Raw genomic sequence first — 19720 nt, forward strand, 5'->3', positions numbered from 1 at the left:
AAACAGTCTTGATTGAAAAAGTTCTTTCACCTGACAAACTATGTCAATTGTAACGAACAGGAAATCAAAAGAATGCGTACCCACGCTCGTGAGAAGTCTTCGAGTCTTATCTAAAGGAAGCCCTCCTGTATTTTAATATTTAATTTAGCCGGAAAAAGTAGGAGACATGAGACGCGTACGGGATATCCAGCCACAATCGTCATAACCAGTAAATCTCTGATTAGATATCATTCTTGGGAAACGACAACAAATTAATCGGCGCAATCTAAAGCTCATTTTATAACGTATAAATACCTTACCCCAATGTTAATTGCACTCGTGCGAAAATATTATTGTCTTTTTACATATATCTTTAAATTAGATATATATTTACAGATTCACATATACCATCTCTAAATAAAAGATATTAAAAGTTACAGACACTAATACTCGTCTGTGTATAGAAGTTTATGTACTAGCTTTATTTATATTTGCGCCGAAAACAATTTATTGTAGTTGTTTTGTTTTTTCGTCTGAATAAAACGTATATACGATTTGTCGTAAAAAAAGAACCTAGTATGAATTATTATTTTTTGTTTAGTAATTGTATCGTTGATATTTTGGGGGTAAACCTACCTAGTCTAAGAGAAATATACGAGACTGTAACTCTCGTCAGTTATTGAGTATATATCTATCCGTGTCATCGGCAAACACGTCAAAATACTGTTTACCTAATGAGTGTCGGCTGCACGTGATCAATTCTCACGACCCAAAGTTGGAAAAAACAGGAATCCCAAAATTTTCAAAGCAATTGGTGCATTGTCTACATAAACAGTTGATTCGTAGAAAAACAATACCATCGCTCTGTATTGATTTAAATAATTGTAATTTTTTGTTTTGTTTAAAAAAAATACTTCAGGAATTGTTAGTTTCAACATCTGGCTGATCAAAAATTTGTACAACACCATTTTGGAATACTTTCTAAAATGTTTTTTTTTGTGATTTAATAAATAACTGCCAGTTATTTGTGATCATATTTATGACAAAATATAGGGTACTCTTTCACAATACATAAGTACTTATAAATTTTCAAATAAATGGTAACGTTAAAAAAATATATATTTTAATTAGCTGTTGGGTAGAGAATTGCGGTTTTATTACAATTTAAATTGAACTTACAAACAGTTTTATAAAATTAGGCCCTCCACCCTAATACTGAGTCTAACAAAATAATTTCACGAAAAGTAAAATATACAGTGGACGAGTGTAAAAATGTATCTTAAGCATGAAACCCCGGTTCAGATCCAGCAAGCACTATTGTCACCGTGTGCAAAACTTACTAAGGAAACATATAGCCTATCAAATCACTGGCGAAGTAAAGACATATAATCACAATATTTGACATTGAATAGACATTATATCATTGGTCGAGATAGATTATTATTCAAGATATCAAGACATGATATCTTGAATAATAATATATGCTACTCATTATGGATTCGTGAGAAAATGGCGTTTAGAATGTCGGCGAGTTATCATCGGAACATTGGAAATAAAATTAAACAGGATATAAGTAGTTAAGTAGAAAAGTATATTACACGCAAGGCATTATTTAGGGGCATTCGGGGTTGCACCTCTGGGACGTGCACAAAATGAAATATTTATATATTTTTAATAATCTAATTTGATCAGCGATAACGTACTCAGACCTCCATTCATTTGTTGCCTCAAGGTCAATAAATTTAGTCCTGTTTGTTGTGTATAATATAGCAGAGTTATTAGTGAATCGCATAGAGTAAATCTAAGTTATCAGGTAAATTAGCTTGCCCTAAAATAAAGTTGTGAAATCATCACAGACGTACATTTAGTAGATAGATAGATAGTGTAATAGGAATGAATGAAATAGAGTACAAGACCCAATTAGAGTCAATTATATGAGACGTTTTTTTTTCATGATTTATTTGAAGTATACATGACATAAATTTAAAGTAATATATTAGTTATATTCTTATGTTAGATAAAGTAATATATTTAATAGATTGAAGCCTAGTTTAAAAATCACTGTTTTCATGGCGGGTACTTTGTATTGTTAATATTTTATATCAATAATTTCAATGGCAATCAAAGTGAAGGGTCACTTTATAAAGTGATCGCTTATTACATTAAGTATTAGCATGAATTCTTTGACAGATAGAAAAGTTGATACTTTTTCCTCACATTTTTAATTTTATTTACGGAAAACTTATCCCATGATTATATTTTTCTGTTCCAATAAAGATTAAATACACTAGGAACAAGGGAATTATTTCTTTCACTGTGTTGAGTGTCTAAGCATTTTATGAAAAATATTTACACATTTGAAATAATATTCACAAACACGTTTACAACTATTTTATTGGTCTAATAAAATGATAAAAGCTTAATTGTGCTGCAGAAAATAAAACTACCCATTAAGCGTGTTGTTTAACAATCTAATAATATAAATAGTTAATGTGTAATGGCAAAAATATGTAGCAATTAGCGCTAGACTTCCAAGACCGCACAAATAGAATTATATGGAACAGTTGTTGTTATGCTCGAGAAACAACGGCATAGTTTGAGTCTGGAAGCGTCCTCCTCTAAATTTTCCTAAAAGTCATTACGAAAACGTTCTGAATTAGTTGTTATTATTTGTAATTTGATTAATCCGGTCAAAGGAACCAATCATCGCAAAATTTTTCATTACTATTATAAATGTAAAAGTAACTCTTTCAGTATGTTTGTTGCTTTTTCACGACCAAGCCGCTTAATCGAATTTTTTGAAATTTGGTATGAAGCAAACTTGAACTCAAGAAAGGACATAGGCTAGATTTCTGCCTGACACATGACAGCCAACTCCTAAAACGCGCGCGAAACCGCGGGCGACTGCTAGTAATAAAATAAAGTGTGACTTTTATAATGTTATCAAATCACTCTACAAACCACAATCAATATATTGTTCATGTTCGTTACCGAATGAATGTTGTATCATAAGATATTACAAACATGAATTCGTCGTTATTTACTCCCTGCGAAACCTAACCGATAATGATCACATTTGTATACTAACAGTCACAACACTATAACGGAACAGGCAAGATCAATAAATAAATCCATTTCTTGTAATTCTCACAGCTCGCCCTTTTGACTGTTCTGAACCTCATTCCATTCAGCAACTCTCTCATTCAAACTTGTTACGCAACTCATAAACCTGTCCCTGTCGCTAACTTTGAATATAACCGCCCTAAGCGGAGGTTTCCGAGAATTGAGCTCGTGGCATTTTTTAGAACGCATTATAATTTGATCGGGAAATATTTATGGAAAGGGTGGCCGGACGCAAACTAGTCGAACGAGTCAATTATCAGCTCTCTAGTGTCGGTCGCCTGAAAGCGGCGCAATGGGTGGTTATCCGAAGGTACCCGATTTTAAGCTGGAATTTATGGGACGGAGATAGACGTGATACGAGGTGGAATTTCACACGACTTTACTTTTTTCCAAATTGTAATGCTTATTGTTTAGAAATCTACTGTCTTTTGAAAAATCTCGGAAACTCAATGGAGTTTAAACAAAAGCCCTTTTTATCGTTATTTATTAAAAACATGCAATGAGATATTTTAGGTGCGTCAACATATACATTATATAAATATTATTAAAAGAACGCCTAAAAAATATCCAATGTAGCAAATGATATAGACTGTATCTACCTGTAGGCGTGAGATTAAGATTCACAGATAAAATTCGTAGCCTACTGCTACGTTCGCTACGACAGTCGTAGCAGTAGGTTACCAAATACAAGTGGTACTCATTTTATTTTACCGTAGAATAGTTTAAACAAGAACAGACTATAAATCACATAGTATTGAAAGACACTTGAATATTTAGCTAGTTATTTATTTCTGTTCAGTAGTGGAGTCTATGCTTGTTATTTTTATCATTAAATATAATTACATATTTTGCTTTAAACAAGTAAGCTTTTATTACATTTTGTATAGAAAATTAAAAACAATAATAGTCTAATCTAAAAACAAATATGTTTTATCTATTACATTTTATATAAAAAATAATCGTATCAATCGTACTTTCATTAAATCATAAGTCAATAAAAATGTTGTTAAAAGAAACGTGTCAGCCATGAGGCGTACAGACTTCGTCATAATCGTTTCTGCTAATTTGTCGCAAAGCGAGGAAGGCGGGGCGAGATGCAATATCCGGTGCATGTGCAAGACAATGCTGAATGGACCCATTAATAGCACCGCAATGAATGAATGCGTAAACACATGTGCACCCTCGAACCCGCTACCCCACGGCTCTGGACATATGGCGCAACTTATGCAAAAGGACTTTATGTTTCGGAGAACGGCCTTTACATGAAACAAAAGCTTGTCACGTTTACGCGAACCATGTGATGCGGTTATTGTTACGTAAACTATAGACCCCCAGTGTAAATACCGTTAATTTCACTTTCTCTCGAAGTTTGTGGGGTGTTTCGTTTAAGGCTCTAATATAAAATACGATGTAACCGAAATCACCAGAGCGAAATAAAAATACGAATATTTCGTAATATATACGGTTTTTCTAACTAAAGTATTAAAATTAGAATAAAATTGTTGAATCAGTTTATTATATAGATGAAATTAAGATATATAAATAAAGCTAATATAGAGTTACCACCATATATTATATCCGCTAATTTGTTTCTTCGTCCAATTAGTGAATAAAAAAAAACGAAAAAACTAATGTTATTAATTACCACATGGATGCCCATATAACGTTAGTCATTTGGTGCGGTTAATATTTCTTATAGAAACAATGTCCATGGGCGTTGGTGACCACTTATCATCAGGTGGCTCATTTTCCCATCCGCCTACCTATACTGCAAAAAAAACTCATATTTTTAAAATAAAAGAAATTTTGAGGCGCACGATAGTTTTAATAACTACAAAAGGTAATTAGGATTTAGACTCAAAAAAACTTTACTTGACTGTAGATATAAATAATACCACAAATGCAAAGTTTTTATTGTAACTTAAAGTAGCTTTCAAATTGAAAGAAAATGTCTAAATACTATCTACTGATATTTTAAATAAATACATTGAATACAGGGAAGTTTTGGAAACCGAAAGTAAACACTTTACACGGTACAGAAATTGAGTACAAAGAACTACGTGAAATAAAGTGTTATTCTGTGGATTATTGTCAAATTTAAGGTATAATATCGCTTCCTGTTCAATTCTCACTCTGTTTGTAATGCAAGCAATAAAAGGAACACTATGGATAGTAGATACCTGTAATACAAAGAGCAGGTACGCATACAATTTGTCGGGAATTCAGTACGGCAGGTTAATGCGACCGTTAGGCATTTGTTGTGAGTGCGACGCGCTGGCGCCAGATATCCGTATCCTATTGTTAAGACTCTGAGGTCTATTCTCTATTTTTACATCCGTAAAAACCGCTAAGAGTACTTTATCCATAGACAGTTTCCTTGAAATTCAGACTCGGGTGAGCTCCTTTCAATTAATTTGTTGTTATAGTAACAATATAAAAATAATAACTATTATATCATAAAGAAGTCCCTTATTATCAGTAATCAATATGTCCTAGTACTTTTCAAATTGTTATATATAGTTAGTTAATTTATATACAAAAATGTAATTTATTTATATATGTCCTAGTACTTTTCAAATTGTTATATATAGTTAGTTAATTTATATACAAAAATGTAATTTATTTGAGGCGTTGTTGCAAAACCATAATTTATTTCTCATAGCTGATTTATCGAAGCCATGTCATTAATATTTGTTTGCCTAAGTTTATGTGAATAGTTTATCACAACATCGTCGACCGGACGTACCGTCTCGCCGCATTCCCGGCTCTTATCAATACAGTCTCAATGAAGCGTATCCCTTATAAATTATTGCTGAATTACAAGTTTACAAAGTCAACCAAATAGCACGTATTCGCATGTTCGTATCGCAAACTCTAATCAAGTAACCCGCATCGTTTATTATGAGATGACTTAATAGAGTTCACGAATGGGCTGAATGCAACAATAAAGGCGATACAGTAACACTAAATAGCGGTCACGTGCCGCGAATTCGCTACAATTGCCTCGTGAAGCGAAATTAGGGGATTCTGATTAGGTGAATAGGGTTACTGTACGATGTGATTATTACGTTGTATTATTTATAACAGCCCGTTTGCCCGTCGGTAAGCGATACAACGCCCGTATATGGATTGCATAAGTTCAGGAACGTGCTGATTACAAAATTGATGAGCTCATTTCCAAAACTCGGTGTCACCGATCGTTCAATTAGGAAATCCAAAGATATAAATAATTGTAAAAACCGTCCTCGTCAATGTATCTATAGATATACTCTATAATCAATCATTATAACGATAAACATACTTAAAATTCACACATTTAATTTTTTCCATATTAAATAAGTTTCAATGCAATTTATTTGCTCTTTGTGATTTTTATCACAACTATATGAATTATAATCCAAAAAGGTTCAATATTCGATGCCGAGTTTATATAGATTAATGTACCTTGTAAGTTCTTAGTTCCCATGGTGCATTTCCCATGCAGTTATCATATGTCTGACGGGCCGGAGACTAGTGCTTGCGAGTGATAAGCGATCGCTTTCGTAGCAAGTACGAGGTATCGTAAGAGTATCATATGGACATTAATGTAAACACGGTCTTACATTCTTTAAAACTATACATATTATACATATAAAATAATGATAGTTGTAAGGTCAACGAGTGATCGAAACTAATAACAACCGGTCTTATTAAAAATAAGAGCGTCATAATTAAAAATTACAGACGTATTACATAATATATGAGATCGGATGTTTTTCCGGTTACTAATGAATACTTATACAAATGTAATCGTCTATGAATACCTGTAGATAAGATTAGATTTCTTAAATAAGTTGTATATTAATCCAACGATTCAAATTACCCATACTCAATTAGCTACCGTATCAGCTATTTGGATTTAAATGTAAAAACATAAAAGTACTTGTTAATTTTTGCTCGTGCTGTGTTGAGTATTAACGTATGTAATGAATCCGAGTATATTGAAGTAAAAGTGGAGATGCAAACCAAGACAAAGGATCCGTCCATGGTAACCATTACATGCGTACACGCATACACACACGTAGCAAAATAAAACTTAAAGACAGCATTCCCGGCGACCGAGGCATTTTATATTATACCTATATTTGTGTTATAAATTTTACGGTCTGCGACAAGTGTTTGCATAGTCAGTTGGAATTTTTGAGGCCACCGTTTATACTTGATACGGGCAATAAACATCACATCTTAAATTCTCATACTCACGAATAAAAAGTCAATTATTTTGTGACTGAATTACATATAATATGAGCACTTTAAGAAAACCCTTTAAATAAAATTCTGATATCATGAATTCAACGTATATACTTTATAAGTGTTTATTTTCTTTAAGTCTATGTTTTCGTTGAGCATTACACTAAATAATTATGTAGACGAAAGGAACTTGTGGTAAATAAATGTGTTCCTTGCGGGGGGTCTGATGACGGTGAGGACTTTGTCGAGGTTAGAAATACTATGACTAGGACAGAAATTAATGGTTGATGTTTTATTGACATGAATAATGAGATTTTATTGAAAATTCGAATAGTTTGAAAGAATGCATTGGTTATTTGAAAAATGCGTCGATTATATATTTAATAAATTATTTTCAAATTCGCATATCTAAATTCCTTAAAATTTTAGACGGCCATTAAGATACATAGGAAAAAAATCATTGTTTTTTTTAAGCGTGACATACGGCTATTGAAGGTAAATCAACCACCCTGAAGGACAATCGAGCGTGGGAGCTATGCGGGGGTATTCACTAATGGATGTTCAAAATCTTATTACTTTTGTATTGTTGTCAAACGTTTTTATACCAGTCCTTACATTGTGACTAACCATATTGCATAATGGTTATAAAGGATCTCGGTACCACATATTATACGATTTACTTTTTTGTACGACTGAAATTGTTTTATGAGACGGCTAATATCATAATATATTTTACCTGTAGACCATTGAAATTGATATAAATATACAAAATTACATTCCATTTCAATTGTGTTGAACTCCTTACAAACATGTACTTGAAAATTAAAACTGCAGTTATAAGGGCTTTAAATTCAAGATAAGATTGTCCTACCTTTGTAAAAAGTATTTTTATTCTCCTAAAAGATCTGATACAGCGTACCAGTTTTATTAAACTATTGAAGGTAAATTGTACTCGGTATTTTCGTTATTCGTTGTTAGCAGGATTACGTAACAACTACCTGTAGGTACTCTGCAATTTCTACCACAGTAAAGTATACGTAAATGTAGTGTAACATTTACAATAATTTCTGATAACATAGTAAGACTCAAGATAACATTTTTGACAGCCATTCGATACTGACTTGATTGCATTACATTCTCAGTATTACAGAGTAATTACTTTTGTTCATTAGTTTTAGTATAGGTGGAGAAGCCGCAGAGTATATCAGGTTTAGACGCTCAACATAGGAGTGCAGTGGATCTGCATCAGGAATGCAAGTTCGCCAACTCTCACACGCCCAGGATGAGTTGGATATTTTTCAAAAGGGCGCAATTCTTGGAAGTATCCAAGCGGTCGGAGGCTGGCGCTCGCCGGCCATTGTAGCGTGCGGCTAGTTTTGATCTTATTGTTAATGGGACGCCAAGTTTTTTCAAAGGCTTCGGAAAAAAGGTATCATCGGACCCCAGCGGAAACGTTACGGGCCCTTGTGAAATAAAATGTATGTATACGTTCTACGAAGGAGGTGTTATTTTAATCGTAGGTCGGCCTTTGTTGTTCAGGAATGTAGATGGCCTGTCATAATTTTAATGGGCAGTTTCTCAGACATTATATAAATCTGATAGCGACCTGAATATTCAATGACGGCAAATAACTATTTTAATTCCAACAGATTAAACATATCGAAAATGTCATTGTAGCTACAAGTATTGTCACTATAAGTTAAAAATATTTCTTCGTTCATCAGCTCTTCGATCAACATACTTATTTTTTATCAATGATAAAATATAGGTAACCTCTCTTTTTATATCCAGACGAGCATTTAATTACTGGCAGCAATAAGTATATTTTATGAATGCTCGTATATATTATGTAGTTTAATTTGACAGAAATTTAAAATTAACGGTCATACGAAACCGTTGTATGTTGGTACAAGCAAGTTATGAATGGCGTGTCTACAAAAGACGTCTTAAGTGTAAGGGCTTTTATTGCATGACAGACTTCGGAATTCAGTATGTACATATGAACGACCTCACAGGGTACTTTCATTCATCAAATTAATGCGGGAAGCTTATACTTCAACACTATCTACAAAGAAATTCGCGATGGGAAAGAATAAGCTATTAACAAAACGTATACGAACGTATGATACACGTCTGAGGTTTTAAGTGAAAGGATCGTTGAACGTTATTTGAATGATACCGGTCTACCCTAACTCGATAGCGGGGAGGGAATCTCTCCTCCCACCAGAAGGATTCGGAGGGCTCTGCGTGTGTGTGCGTTAAAGAATTTTAAGGTCCAATTACTAGCGAGCCGCCTTCCATTAACAACTTTATTTATAATGGGATGAATAAGTTGCGGCTTTTAATCAATCATGTGGGCTATAAGTAGCATCCGGTGTCGACAATTGTTCAATATATGCTGACCATTTGAATTAAATTTAATGTTTGTTTAATACATCAAGTTTGATGTTTTTGTTAATATTTACAATTAATACAATCTTTAACTTTCTATGACCGTAATAATTCAATTAACGCAATGATATGACTATATGACATTTGAAGTATAGCTTGATACAACAACGAAAGTAATCATTTGACTTTATGAATTAAAGATGGGTAAATAAAATGCAAATAATCATCTGATATACACTATATATTATTATGTATTTGTTACGAGCTCTGAGAGACTGTCTCATTACGCCGGCTCGAGTGGCCAAAACGGCCGACCACAGTGCAAGCATTCACCCAAAAAACACCCCGAGACGTAACATAATATTTCCCAAGCAGCCTTTTATTTATTAGATGAGCAACGAACACAGGCGCAGGGCGGCGCCGCGACAACTCTACTTCTCAGAACTGAACTCCAACGTGTCGGCTCGAAGCCGTTACATTTTGAAAAAAATTATATTTATGTCGACGAAAAAATCGGGATCCAAGCCGTATTTATCTAAAAACCGTGAGCTTTTTGTATGAATATCGATTTGTAGGATCGATACTCATAGGCAAACTAAAGAAAACAAAAAGTACGTTACACTTCGACCACATTTGATCTAATCTATATACATACATATATATATATAAAATTAAACTAGTTGCTGTAATGACTAATTAACAAAAATGCTGGTTACTTCATCAGAATGCAACCCCGTTTAATGTCCCTATTATTGTTGGCCAGCTATTTTGAGATGGCGAGTTTACAAAGTCGACGTGTTCGCTTTCATAAAGTCTGACGTTTATTATTTTTAGAATCCTATTTTACAAATGGTGAGAAAGAACACGTACAACGATAATAGTGTAAATACGAACTCTGTTTATCAGATCGCACATCTGTACTTTTGTAAGTCTCAAAGAATTACGATAAGGAGTTAAGTAAGCCGCTTACTGTTTTTACTTAGAGATTGTGAACAATATAATGTCATTAGACAAAAGTAAGTGACACATTATTTCATAATATATGTCATTTACGATTTTCTAATAACATACTAGTGTTTTAAGGGCGTCAGGGTAACTTAAAATAACATACTCTAACATTAATCTCCTTTTCACCGTTTACATTGGGCGGCCCCTTCCAATCAATTAATTCCATAAAGGGCCAGGTATCTACGAGATTTACAAAAAAGAAGATTAAATTCTTCTCTTAAAATACTTTCGACGTTTTGATGTTTATGTGAAAATTGATGACTATAACAAGTATTTTATATACAGACGTCAGAAACGAGATATTTAAGTATAATAAGAAATAAAGCGCCTCCTTGCAGACAATTTTTATTTCGAGCTTGCAAATTGCGACAATTTAAATTTTTAACTTCAGAATGTTGATGTACGGTTAATTAGAATTTTAATAATTTGCATTCGAGAACTCGTTACTGTGACGAATTACGATGACATGCTTTAAAACTCGCCTGAAAAGGAATTTTGTAATAAATATCTATGTTACGGTCCACATTGGAAATTAAATATAATTTAGGTTGATTTATATAAAAAAATTACAAATTGTATTATTCACCTGTTTTCGAATAGAGGAGGATCGGGCTGAGAAAGCCGAGTTTCATAGCATGAATGCACTTGACACCTTTATAAATGGAAGGTCGGGCGGCAAAAAGTGCGGAACGGTGGTATTCAGTCGGTTTGACTTCGATTTAAGCCGATTGTCATCCGTCTGGCTATAATCTGTTTTTCTTCTACTATAAACGTGTCGCACGATGCTAAATTGTGACTTTAATGTTACCAATACGAAATGGTTTCATTACACAGTTTTTTACGATTGTCTGTTGTTACGGGATTACACTTCTCTTATTGATAAAGGAGATAAAATTTGTACCCAAAATGAATTTTACTTGTGCGTCAATCACGCGAGAACAACTGAACGTATCGGTTGGGGACTGACCAAACGACTCGGAATTATTCGTTGATGGAAGATTACTTTTTTTTTTAAATTTGAAATTATCTTTTATTTTTTTATTATTTAGTGTCCGACGATAGATAAAAGCGGCTAAAAGTTAGTATACAGATAAAATAGTCTATAGTGTGAACGCTTATCGAAAATAATCTATTTTATTGAACAAAGTGAAACTTTTGGGTATAAATCGAAACTTTATCAAGTAAAATTTCAAGATCAACGTAACGTAACGTTAAACGTTACTTTTCACAAAAGGCAGACAATTTTAAACAATTTTTTTAGTACCAAAAGAAATCTGTTCCAATTTCATAATACATTGTAAATATAACAATTTACATATATCCCAAAATAAATCTTCAATACGACGAAATTTTGTACCAATTGTTTTTAGAGACAAGATTATAAGATTCTAACTCGGATTTCATGATTTCAAATCCTGGGTCAAGACAGTTTTCAAATGCCAAAATGTCTCTATTTCGGATTCCCGTCCAACCGGACTAAGAGGGTAAAATAAATAAACGTGAGAATACTCATTTGTGTACAGTTATATAACTTGTACAGGTGATTAGTGATGCTTGATCGTCGTGACAAAAATTCGATCAGGAGGGCAACATTACCATGATGCTAAATGATATTATATTTAACTGTTTTTAAATGGTATACTCTGAATATTACCATAAAAGTATTTCAGAGATATAAGTTATCGTAAAAATATATACGGGGAGCAAGTAAGCATATTGGGATATGATAATTTGCCCATGTTTTATTTCGTTGAGGATTACGATTCAGAACAAAACAGGAAAAGTATCGATTTGTTAAAAAGGGCGATGAATTATTTTCTCCATAATGTATTTTTGCCAAACAATAAGTAAATCACATGACTTTCATATATGGATATAGTTATTTAAAATAATGTATTCGGTCTATGGTAATATTCTATTTTAATAAGGAAATAATGGCGGTATTGTCCTGTTATCGATTTGCACTTTTTTAATAATTGGTATCATGCATAAACAATATATCAATGATAATGATGAATAGATTTATATCTGATATTTACATGAAAATTGCATTTAGTTTTGTAAACCGTTAGAATAGAATTCTTACTACACATATATTTTAATCAGAGGATATTCCACTAGCTAGCCTTAGGAATATTAGTGGTCTGGATATCAGTATTATCGGTCTCATGGTTTAAAAGTTTTAATAAACTCAGAAAGACAAGGCAAGAGGCGAAATAGCCTTTTATTTTAAAAAGCGCACAAGGAGAAATCTTCCTTAAAATATCGATCAGCAAAAATACGTACCAAAGTTATAATAAATGTCTTAAATTATTTAGAAATTTCGTAATTAATATTAATACGAATTTTATAACTATTGACATATCGCATCATTACTTTAAGCATATATTCTATCAATGCTTTATATAATATATTTGTTTTTCATAAATATTGATAAATTATTAATTAGTGACTTTTTAAAGACTGGGAAATTATACAAAAATTTTGTGACTAACTTAGTTACCTTTTTAATTTAATGCATACGCTTTTATTTATAAACGTAGAATTATTTTAATAATTATTTATAATAGCACCGTATATAATATAATAAACTCGACGTACATTTTCTTTGGAATTAATTTCAGCTCAAAAAAATATTAAATTAAATCAACTGTGTTGTCAACTTATTTATTCAGATTAATGATTTGTGTCCTTTTTATACATTTACCTTGTTTATAACATCAGAAATAGAAGAACATGCATTTCAGATTGTAACATTAAATAAAACAATGTAAACATCACTCACTGTGAATCACTATCACTGCCAGAATAGTTTGCCAACAACGAAAGTCCTGACGCTGACGGTTCATTTTTTACAGAAGTTTTATTTGAAGAATTGTCCTGTACATCTGGAGACTCTGTTGCTTCTTTTTCAACCTTCACTTCTGATTTCTTCGCCCTTACAAGATTACTTAGAGCTGGTTTCTTTGATAGGACCCCTATACTTCGGTTCCATGATTCACTTTTCTTAGCTTCAACTGTCTTTGGTGGTAATGTTTCAACTTTGGGATTTTTTATTTTAGGTTCTTCGGCGTCTTGTACATCTTCTATAATTTCTTCTGTCACGATTTTATGTTTTGGTGCGTTGGTGAATTTCACTGATCTGAAAGTAAAAGTATCATGTACAGTCTTATCTTTGCACTAGTTAAATATACTAAAAGTCTTTTTTGAAAGCTTTTTGGGCAGAGAGAATACGAGTATTTTACAAAGATGTTTCCTTTACTTTGTTGTAAGTCCTATATAAACTTTGCCACTATTCTAGAACGAAATATCTGTTTCATTTTATGTTCTCGCATGTGTCAAATTATGACGACGAAAACATAAAATTGCTGATGGTACAATTCCGACGTTAGTCAATTTTGGTGCTTGTTTGTTTCTCGTATGTTTACTCAAAAGCCAATTCATTGGTATATTTATTATGTTTTTTATAAATGCAATTAAATTCACATGCAAAAAGGCAGAAATGATGAAGTTACTATAAAGGAATAATGACGTAACTTTTTGGAATATTCGACACATTGATTCAAGGAACAGAAAAATTCATGTACATTTTTAAAACAAAATATTAGGTTGTGATTACGGAATCCCATACATTTTGCGGGGCTAATCTCGGTCGAAAATTTTGCGGTTTCCCGCTGGATTGGAGGAATAACAGAGAAGTGTAGATCATACGTGTTACGGGCGGTAAAAGTGCTGAAGCATTTAGTTTGCGCACCAGGCAATGTTATACGTTGAAGAAAACCGAAACAAACTTGTCTCTCTATCTAGTTCTTCATTAAACAACTCAGTCTCCGACTGGGGTCGGCTAAACCAAGTCCACTTCGACCCCAAAAAGACAAGTTTGAGCGTTAACCGCAAAAAAATCACCATTTGTCGTATCTCCTCGATTTGAGAACATTTCAATTGCTGCCACAGCTGCTATAGGAATATTTGTTCACTTCCACGTTCAATCGGAAGGCGAAGTCATCAAAAAAGCTCGTTGTACTCAGGAAGGCAAGACAATATTTCACGTCGGCCGAAAGCCTAAGAATATACAATGCACAAATTGGGCCCCACATGGAGTACTGGTCTCACCTCGGTGCTCTCAATTCAATCACACTGCTGGATCTCGCAAATATTTGGAATAATATGGTTCGATTACGTAAATACCTATATTTACTACTTATCATTTTCATTGCTTACCCAACAAACATTTAACAGGTCGCCACAACGTGCCAACTGTAACTTTTGGTTCTATAAGTTGGTCGCCGTTATGCCGCTATAACGTCGATATCACCAAGAAAAGGCCCATTTTATACGACTTAGTGTCCTAAAAGAGCCATGTAGCGGACGCATAAGTTACTTTTTGGTCGCATAGTGGTCGCATAGAGGTCGTGCGGCAGACTTATAGTGTTTATTACCGCTGCTTTACGATTAATTAATCAAAACTATAGTTTTGATTAATTAATTAAAAAATACATCTAATTCGATAAAGTTATTTGCTATATACATCCATATGCAAACAAGCTTTTTTACGTTTCTTTAATATTTATGTATTTAACATATTCCAAAACAAACTGTTTAATACTATATTTATCCTTAAATCTTTCTTTACGCTAAATAATAAAACATTAATATCGTTGGGAGCCTATTTTCTCTAATAAGATGGACGAAAAAGTGACATATATTGAAGAGCAACCATTGCATACTTTTATATATCGGCGTAACAATAATGGACCACACCTTTAGTAAGCTTCCGGTTATTGTAGTACCAATTAATAAAATTTTTGCAATACTACGATAATCGTAGCAACCGATTCCTACAATAGTTACGTATCCTTTTAGTACTATTAGATCGACTCGTTTGGATTCAGGCTCAAAGTCATCAACGCATGTTAAATAATACTATTTTTTCCCTGAGAGCCCCAAAAACGGCCCACGCGTCGACTGACTTTTCCTTCACGGCCATCTTCCCATGTTACTTTTTCTAATCTATGGATGATATTTGATTTCGTATCTTAAATCTTCAAGTGAGGGGCGTCTTCAATATCTAATATCCTTTCCTACTTTAGTAGAGCATCAATCAAAACAAGGAATTTTCGTTTTTTTATTTAGTGAGAAGCTTGATAGTATGATGATATTTTTTTCTATGATTTGTTTGTCGAGGTTGACAGGATTGTAACATCACAAGTATCCTAAGAGTTTTTAAATATAGAGTTTTTAAGTTTAAAAAATAACTTTTTTTATGGTATATGTTGACGGACGAGCATATGGGCCACCTGATGGTAAGTGGTCACCATTACCCGTAGACAATGACGCTGTAAGAAATATTAACTATTCCTTAAATCGTCAATGCGGCACCAACCTTGGGAACTAAGATATTATGTCCCTTGTGCCTGTAGTTACACTGGCTCACTCACCCTTCAACAACATTGAGTACTGTTGTTTGGCGGTAGAATAACTGATGAGTGGGCGGTACCTAGCCAGTCGGGCACAAAGCCCTACCACCAAGTAAGTTCGTAATTAGTATGACACTAAACAAGTACTGCCTCCTCTATTCACCTATATTTCCGCATCATTTTGGACCTTGACTTTGCAAGACATTGATGAATAATTATAAGGAGTAAATCAATACGAAAAATACTGAATTATACGAAATATAATTATTATTAGTCATTGCGATATTATGGCAGTTCAAAAGATAAATATTTAAGCACGGGGTTGCCCCCTTGCTTAAATATTGGCTGGTGTTTTCAAATCGTTTGGGCCAGGCGACTATGCTGGTGTTTTCAAATCGTTTAGGCCAGGCGACTACGCTCACCTGACATTGTTACTTTTATTATAATTGAAATTAGTTGAGATTTTGAATTGATTGAATTAATTGAGATCTTTTATTGAAGTTGAAGTATCAATTTAAATCCTATCAAAATTGGGCTAGCGTTTCGGTGACCGGCTATAATAATGTTATATACTTTAATCTATTCAGGGACCAATGTGTGGTAATTTTTCTAATAAACATTCTGTCAATAACTTTAAAAATATATCATACATTGACTGTAAGCTCAATTACTTTTATATTCACTGCTAGATTTATTTGAGTTATATTAAATATTTTCATTATATTTCTTACTGTCTCGATTGTATTAACATACTGTGATATTTTAGTTCCCCAAATGTATGAATCATAGATAAATCGTGTTATCTTATAAAATTAAATAATCAATCATCAGATTATTAGCAAATACTACTACAATTATAAAAAGGTTGTTCACTAATGTCACATGATCGTAGAGTAAATAATTTATTTCTCCTTATTAATATTTCAATACTTTTAATGTACATTTAATGACAAATATTAGACATGAGGTCACCTGCAGGGTTACATCCTTCATACCACGAGTATGTACATCATACACAGAAAACCCATGGGTTCAATGCTATTCATTAATCTTTCCAAGGACCTATGTTGGGTTTACATGAAAATGTGTGAAGGCATAGCGTATGAGTGCGTGAAAATACAGAAAGAAGACCCTTGAAGAGATACCAATAATGGTTCAAAAGTGCTTAGAGATAATTTCATGATATGATCTGCCTTGCAATCACTATCTTCGTCTGTTTAAAATTTCTTTTATATTAACATTTTAAAGTGGTTTAGGTATGTAACAAACATAATATTCAACTGTATTATTGTTTTTCTATTAGTTACTACAAAGCCATTAAGTAATTATTAAAGTAATTATTTTTTTTCTTCTATGTAAAAGAAAATTATGTATATTATATAAATGAATGATTAATTTTATTTAAATAAAAAAAGAAATACCACAAACCAGTTATTTTCGGAATTGGTACCAGTCAAAGAAAGGAAAGGTAAATTTGTTTAGATACGAATGTAATGTAATACTAATGAAAAAATATCTCTAGCATATATCGAAAAAAGAAAAAGTTTATAGTTTATATGGAGTAAAAAATAATTTTAAGACTTATGTAAGTGAGAGTTCATAGTTCTCAATAACAAAACCTATTAGGTGAATTCCGTAGTATGAGCCTCTAATGTCTCCCTGTTTTGATATGGTTACACTGGCCACACTATAACAGGACATTAACAAATCACATTCAAAAAACTTACTTTATGAACTCATTATCTTCTTTCTCCTCTCTGGCTTTCCTTTCCTCAACAGATTCAGACTGGAACTGTTTCAGCATTCCCTCATAGTCAACAGTGCGCTGCCGTCTATTGAGTTCCTTTAGTTCCTCGAGGCTCTCCAACAACTCAATTTCTTGCCTCGACTGTTCAGTTCTGTATTCTGGAATTTGTACATAAAAATTATTTGATATTGTGTAATATAAGATGTTGAAATATTTAATACCATACCAATAAAATTAGTTAACACATTATATTTCCGTAAACTTATAAATGACTATAACTTTTATAAAACTAATTAATTTATATGTTTTAATGCAGCAGTCTCAGGATAAATGAGTATTACGGACCAATTAAAAAAAAAATAAGCATCAAATAACTCATTTAATTCAAGATGTTATGATTAGGTTACTTCTTACTAGGATGAGAAGCAATACTATTTATTAGAATTTAACTTAATGAGATGTTATATTATTGCACTCATAATTGGCATTTTCAACTTTAATTGCACGACAGTAAAGCTAAATATTAATACAAAATATAATCGCACCGAGTAATTTCATTGGATTATTAGCTTCCTCTTCTTTTTGCTCTTCTTCTTCTCTCTTTGCTTGTTCCTCTGCAAGTTTCAAAGCCATAAAATTTCTGGTAGCTCCCGCTTCTATCTCATAATCTGTATTTTTTGGATCAGTTTTGAAAGATATCTCTTGAAGGCACCTTGTACACTGAAATAACATATGTATTTGGTTTTACAGTTATATACATATTTATGCATTTATTATTGTTCATATTGGTATATGTAAAAAAGGATTTGAATATCTAATTTATTTCCAATTAAGTATATTTTATAAATAGTCAGAAAGTAAAAAATTAGCTGTCAAAACATAGTCTAAGAATCTATAGATGTAAACCATTTTCCAAAATTCATTTTTTTTCACTGATAATTAAGTTAATATCTTTGAAATGCACATTCAAAAGATTGTACTGTAAAATAACTTTTACAATATCTATAACAGTAATATATAAATTTTAAGATATCTCAAATTATCACATTATAAGAAACATGTGATTTATTAAAGTTTTTTTTCTTCTTAACACTCATGCGGCAAATACTGTAAAGTTGAATTATAACTTTGACTTACTTTTATATAAAATCTATAAATCCTTATTCCAAGATAATCTTCGTTCTCTACATCCTCTTTGCGAGCATTAAACTTCTTCCCTTTGTAAATGTACTCACCGCACGTAGCACATCGCATATTGAATGGAGCCATCAAACGAACAGTATACTGGCGGTTCTTGGCTAATTTCATACGAGGGATCTTCGATGGATCGAAGTCCGGGGGATAATATTTCTGAAAACATATGAAACTGTGTCAAAATATTATTTTATACAAGTACTAAGTAACAGGATAGAATATAAATAAGTTACTACTTACATTTAAAACTTTTCTTTCCGACATTTTGTAATGTAAAGTTTCACAACTTTACAGCAACTCTGTAGTAAAAATATATGTTAATATTTAGTTAATTACGATTTATAATAATTCAGTCCTGATACAATCCCTTAGTTTAACGAGGAGAATTTACTCACAATGTGATTTGACAGATGTATCATGTATCTCACATATACATCTGTCAAATATGATATCGTTTTTTTTTAATCCTTCTTTATGGAATAGGCAAAGGTAATGCACTATTCCGCTTTTTAGTATTACAATTTTAATTTTTTTTTAATTTTCAGTATAATTGAAAACTTAAAACAATTTAATTAAATCAAAATACACTGAATTAAATTAAGTTGATATGAGATATGTATTACTGTCGTAT

The 19720-nt window shown here is 32.4% G+C and overlaps 1 protein-coding gene across 1 annotated transcript; it reads right to left on the reverse strand.

Moving 5' to 3' along the window:
* Window positions 1–13380: 13380 nt before the first annotated feature.
* On the reverse strand, window positions 13381–19501 carry LOC124544417 (splicing factor YJU2). Its single transcript, XM_047122949.1, has 5 exons — window positions 19330–19501; window positions 19033–19245; window positions 18441–18615; window positions 17876–18053; window positions 13381–13873 (listed from the first exon to the last, which is right to left on the reverse strand). The coding sequence occupies exons 1-5, from the start codon at window positions 19351–19353 to the stop codon at window positions 13513–13515; spliced, it is 951 nt and encodes a 316-aa protein (XP_046978905.1). The 5' UTR covers window positions 19354–19501; the 3' UTR covers window positions 13381–13512.
* Between the last annotated feature and the right edge of the window lie 219 nt (window positions 19502–19720).

The sequence above is a fragment of the Vanessa cardui genome, chromosome 4, assembly GCF_905220365.1.
Source record: "Vanessa cardui chromosome 4, ilVanCard2.1, whole genome shotgun sequence".
Taxonomy (NCBI): Eukaryota; Metazoa; Arthropoda; class Insecta; order Lepidoptera; family Nymphalidae; genus Vanessa; species Vanessa cardui.

What these genes read in the sequence shown, in the direction of transcription:
- LOC124544417 (XM_047122949.1), bottom strand. Translation starts at nt 19,353, where the DNA reads ATGTCGGAAAGAAAAGTTTTAAAT. An exon ending in TTTATAGATTTTATATAAAA is followed by an intron (nt 18,616 to 19,032) that starts GTAAGTCAAAGT and finishes ATGTTATTTCAG; the next exon opens with TGTACAAGGTGCCTTCAAGA. An exon ending in GAAGATAATGAGTTCATAAA is followed by an intron (nt 13,874 to 17,875) that starts GTAAGTTTTTTG and finishes TTTTACTTTCAG; the next exon opens with ATCAGTGAAATTCACCAACG.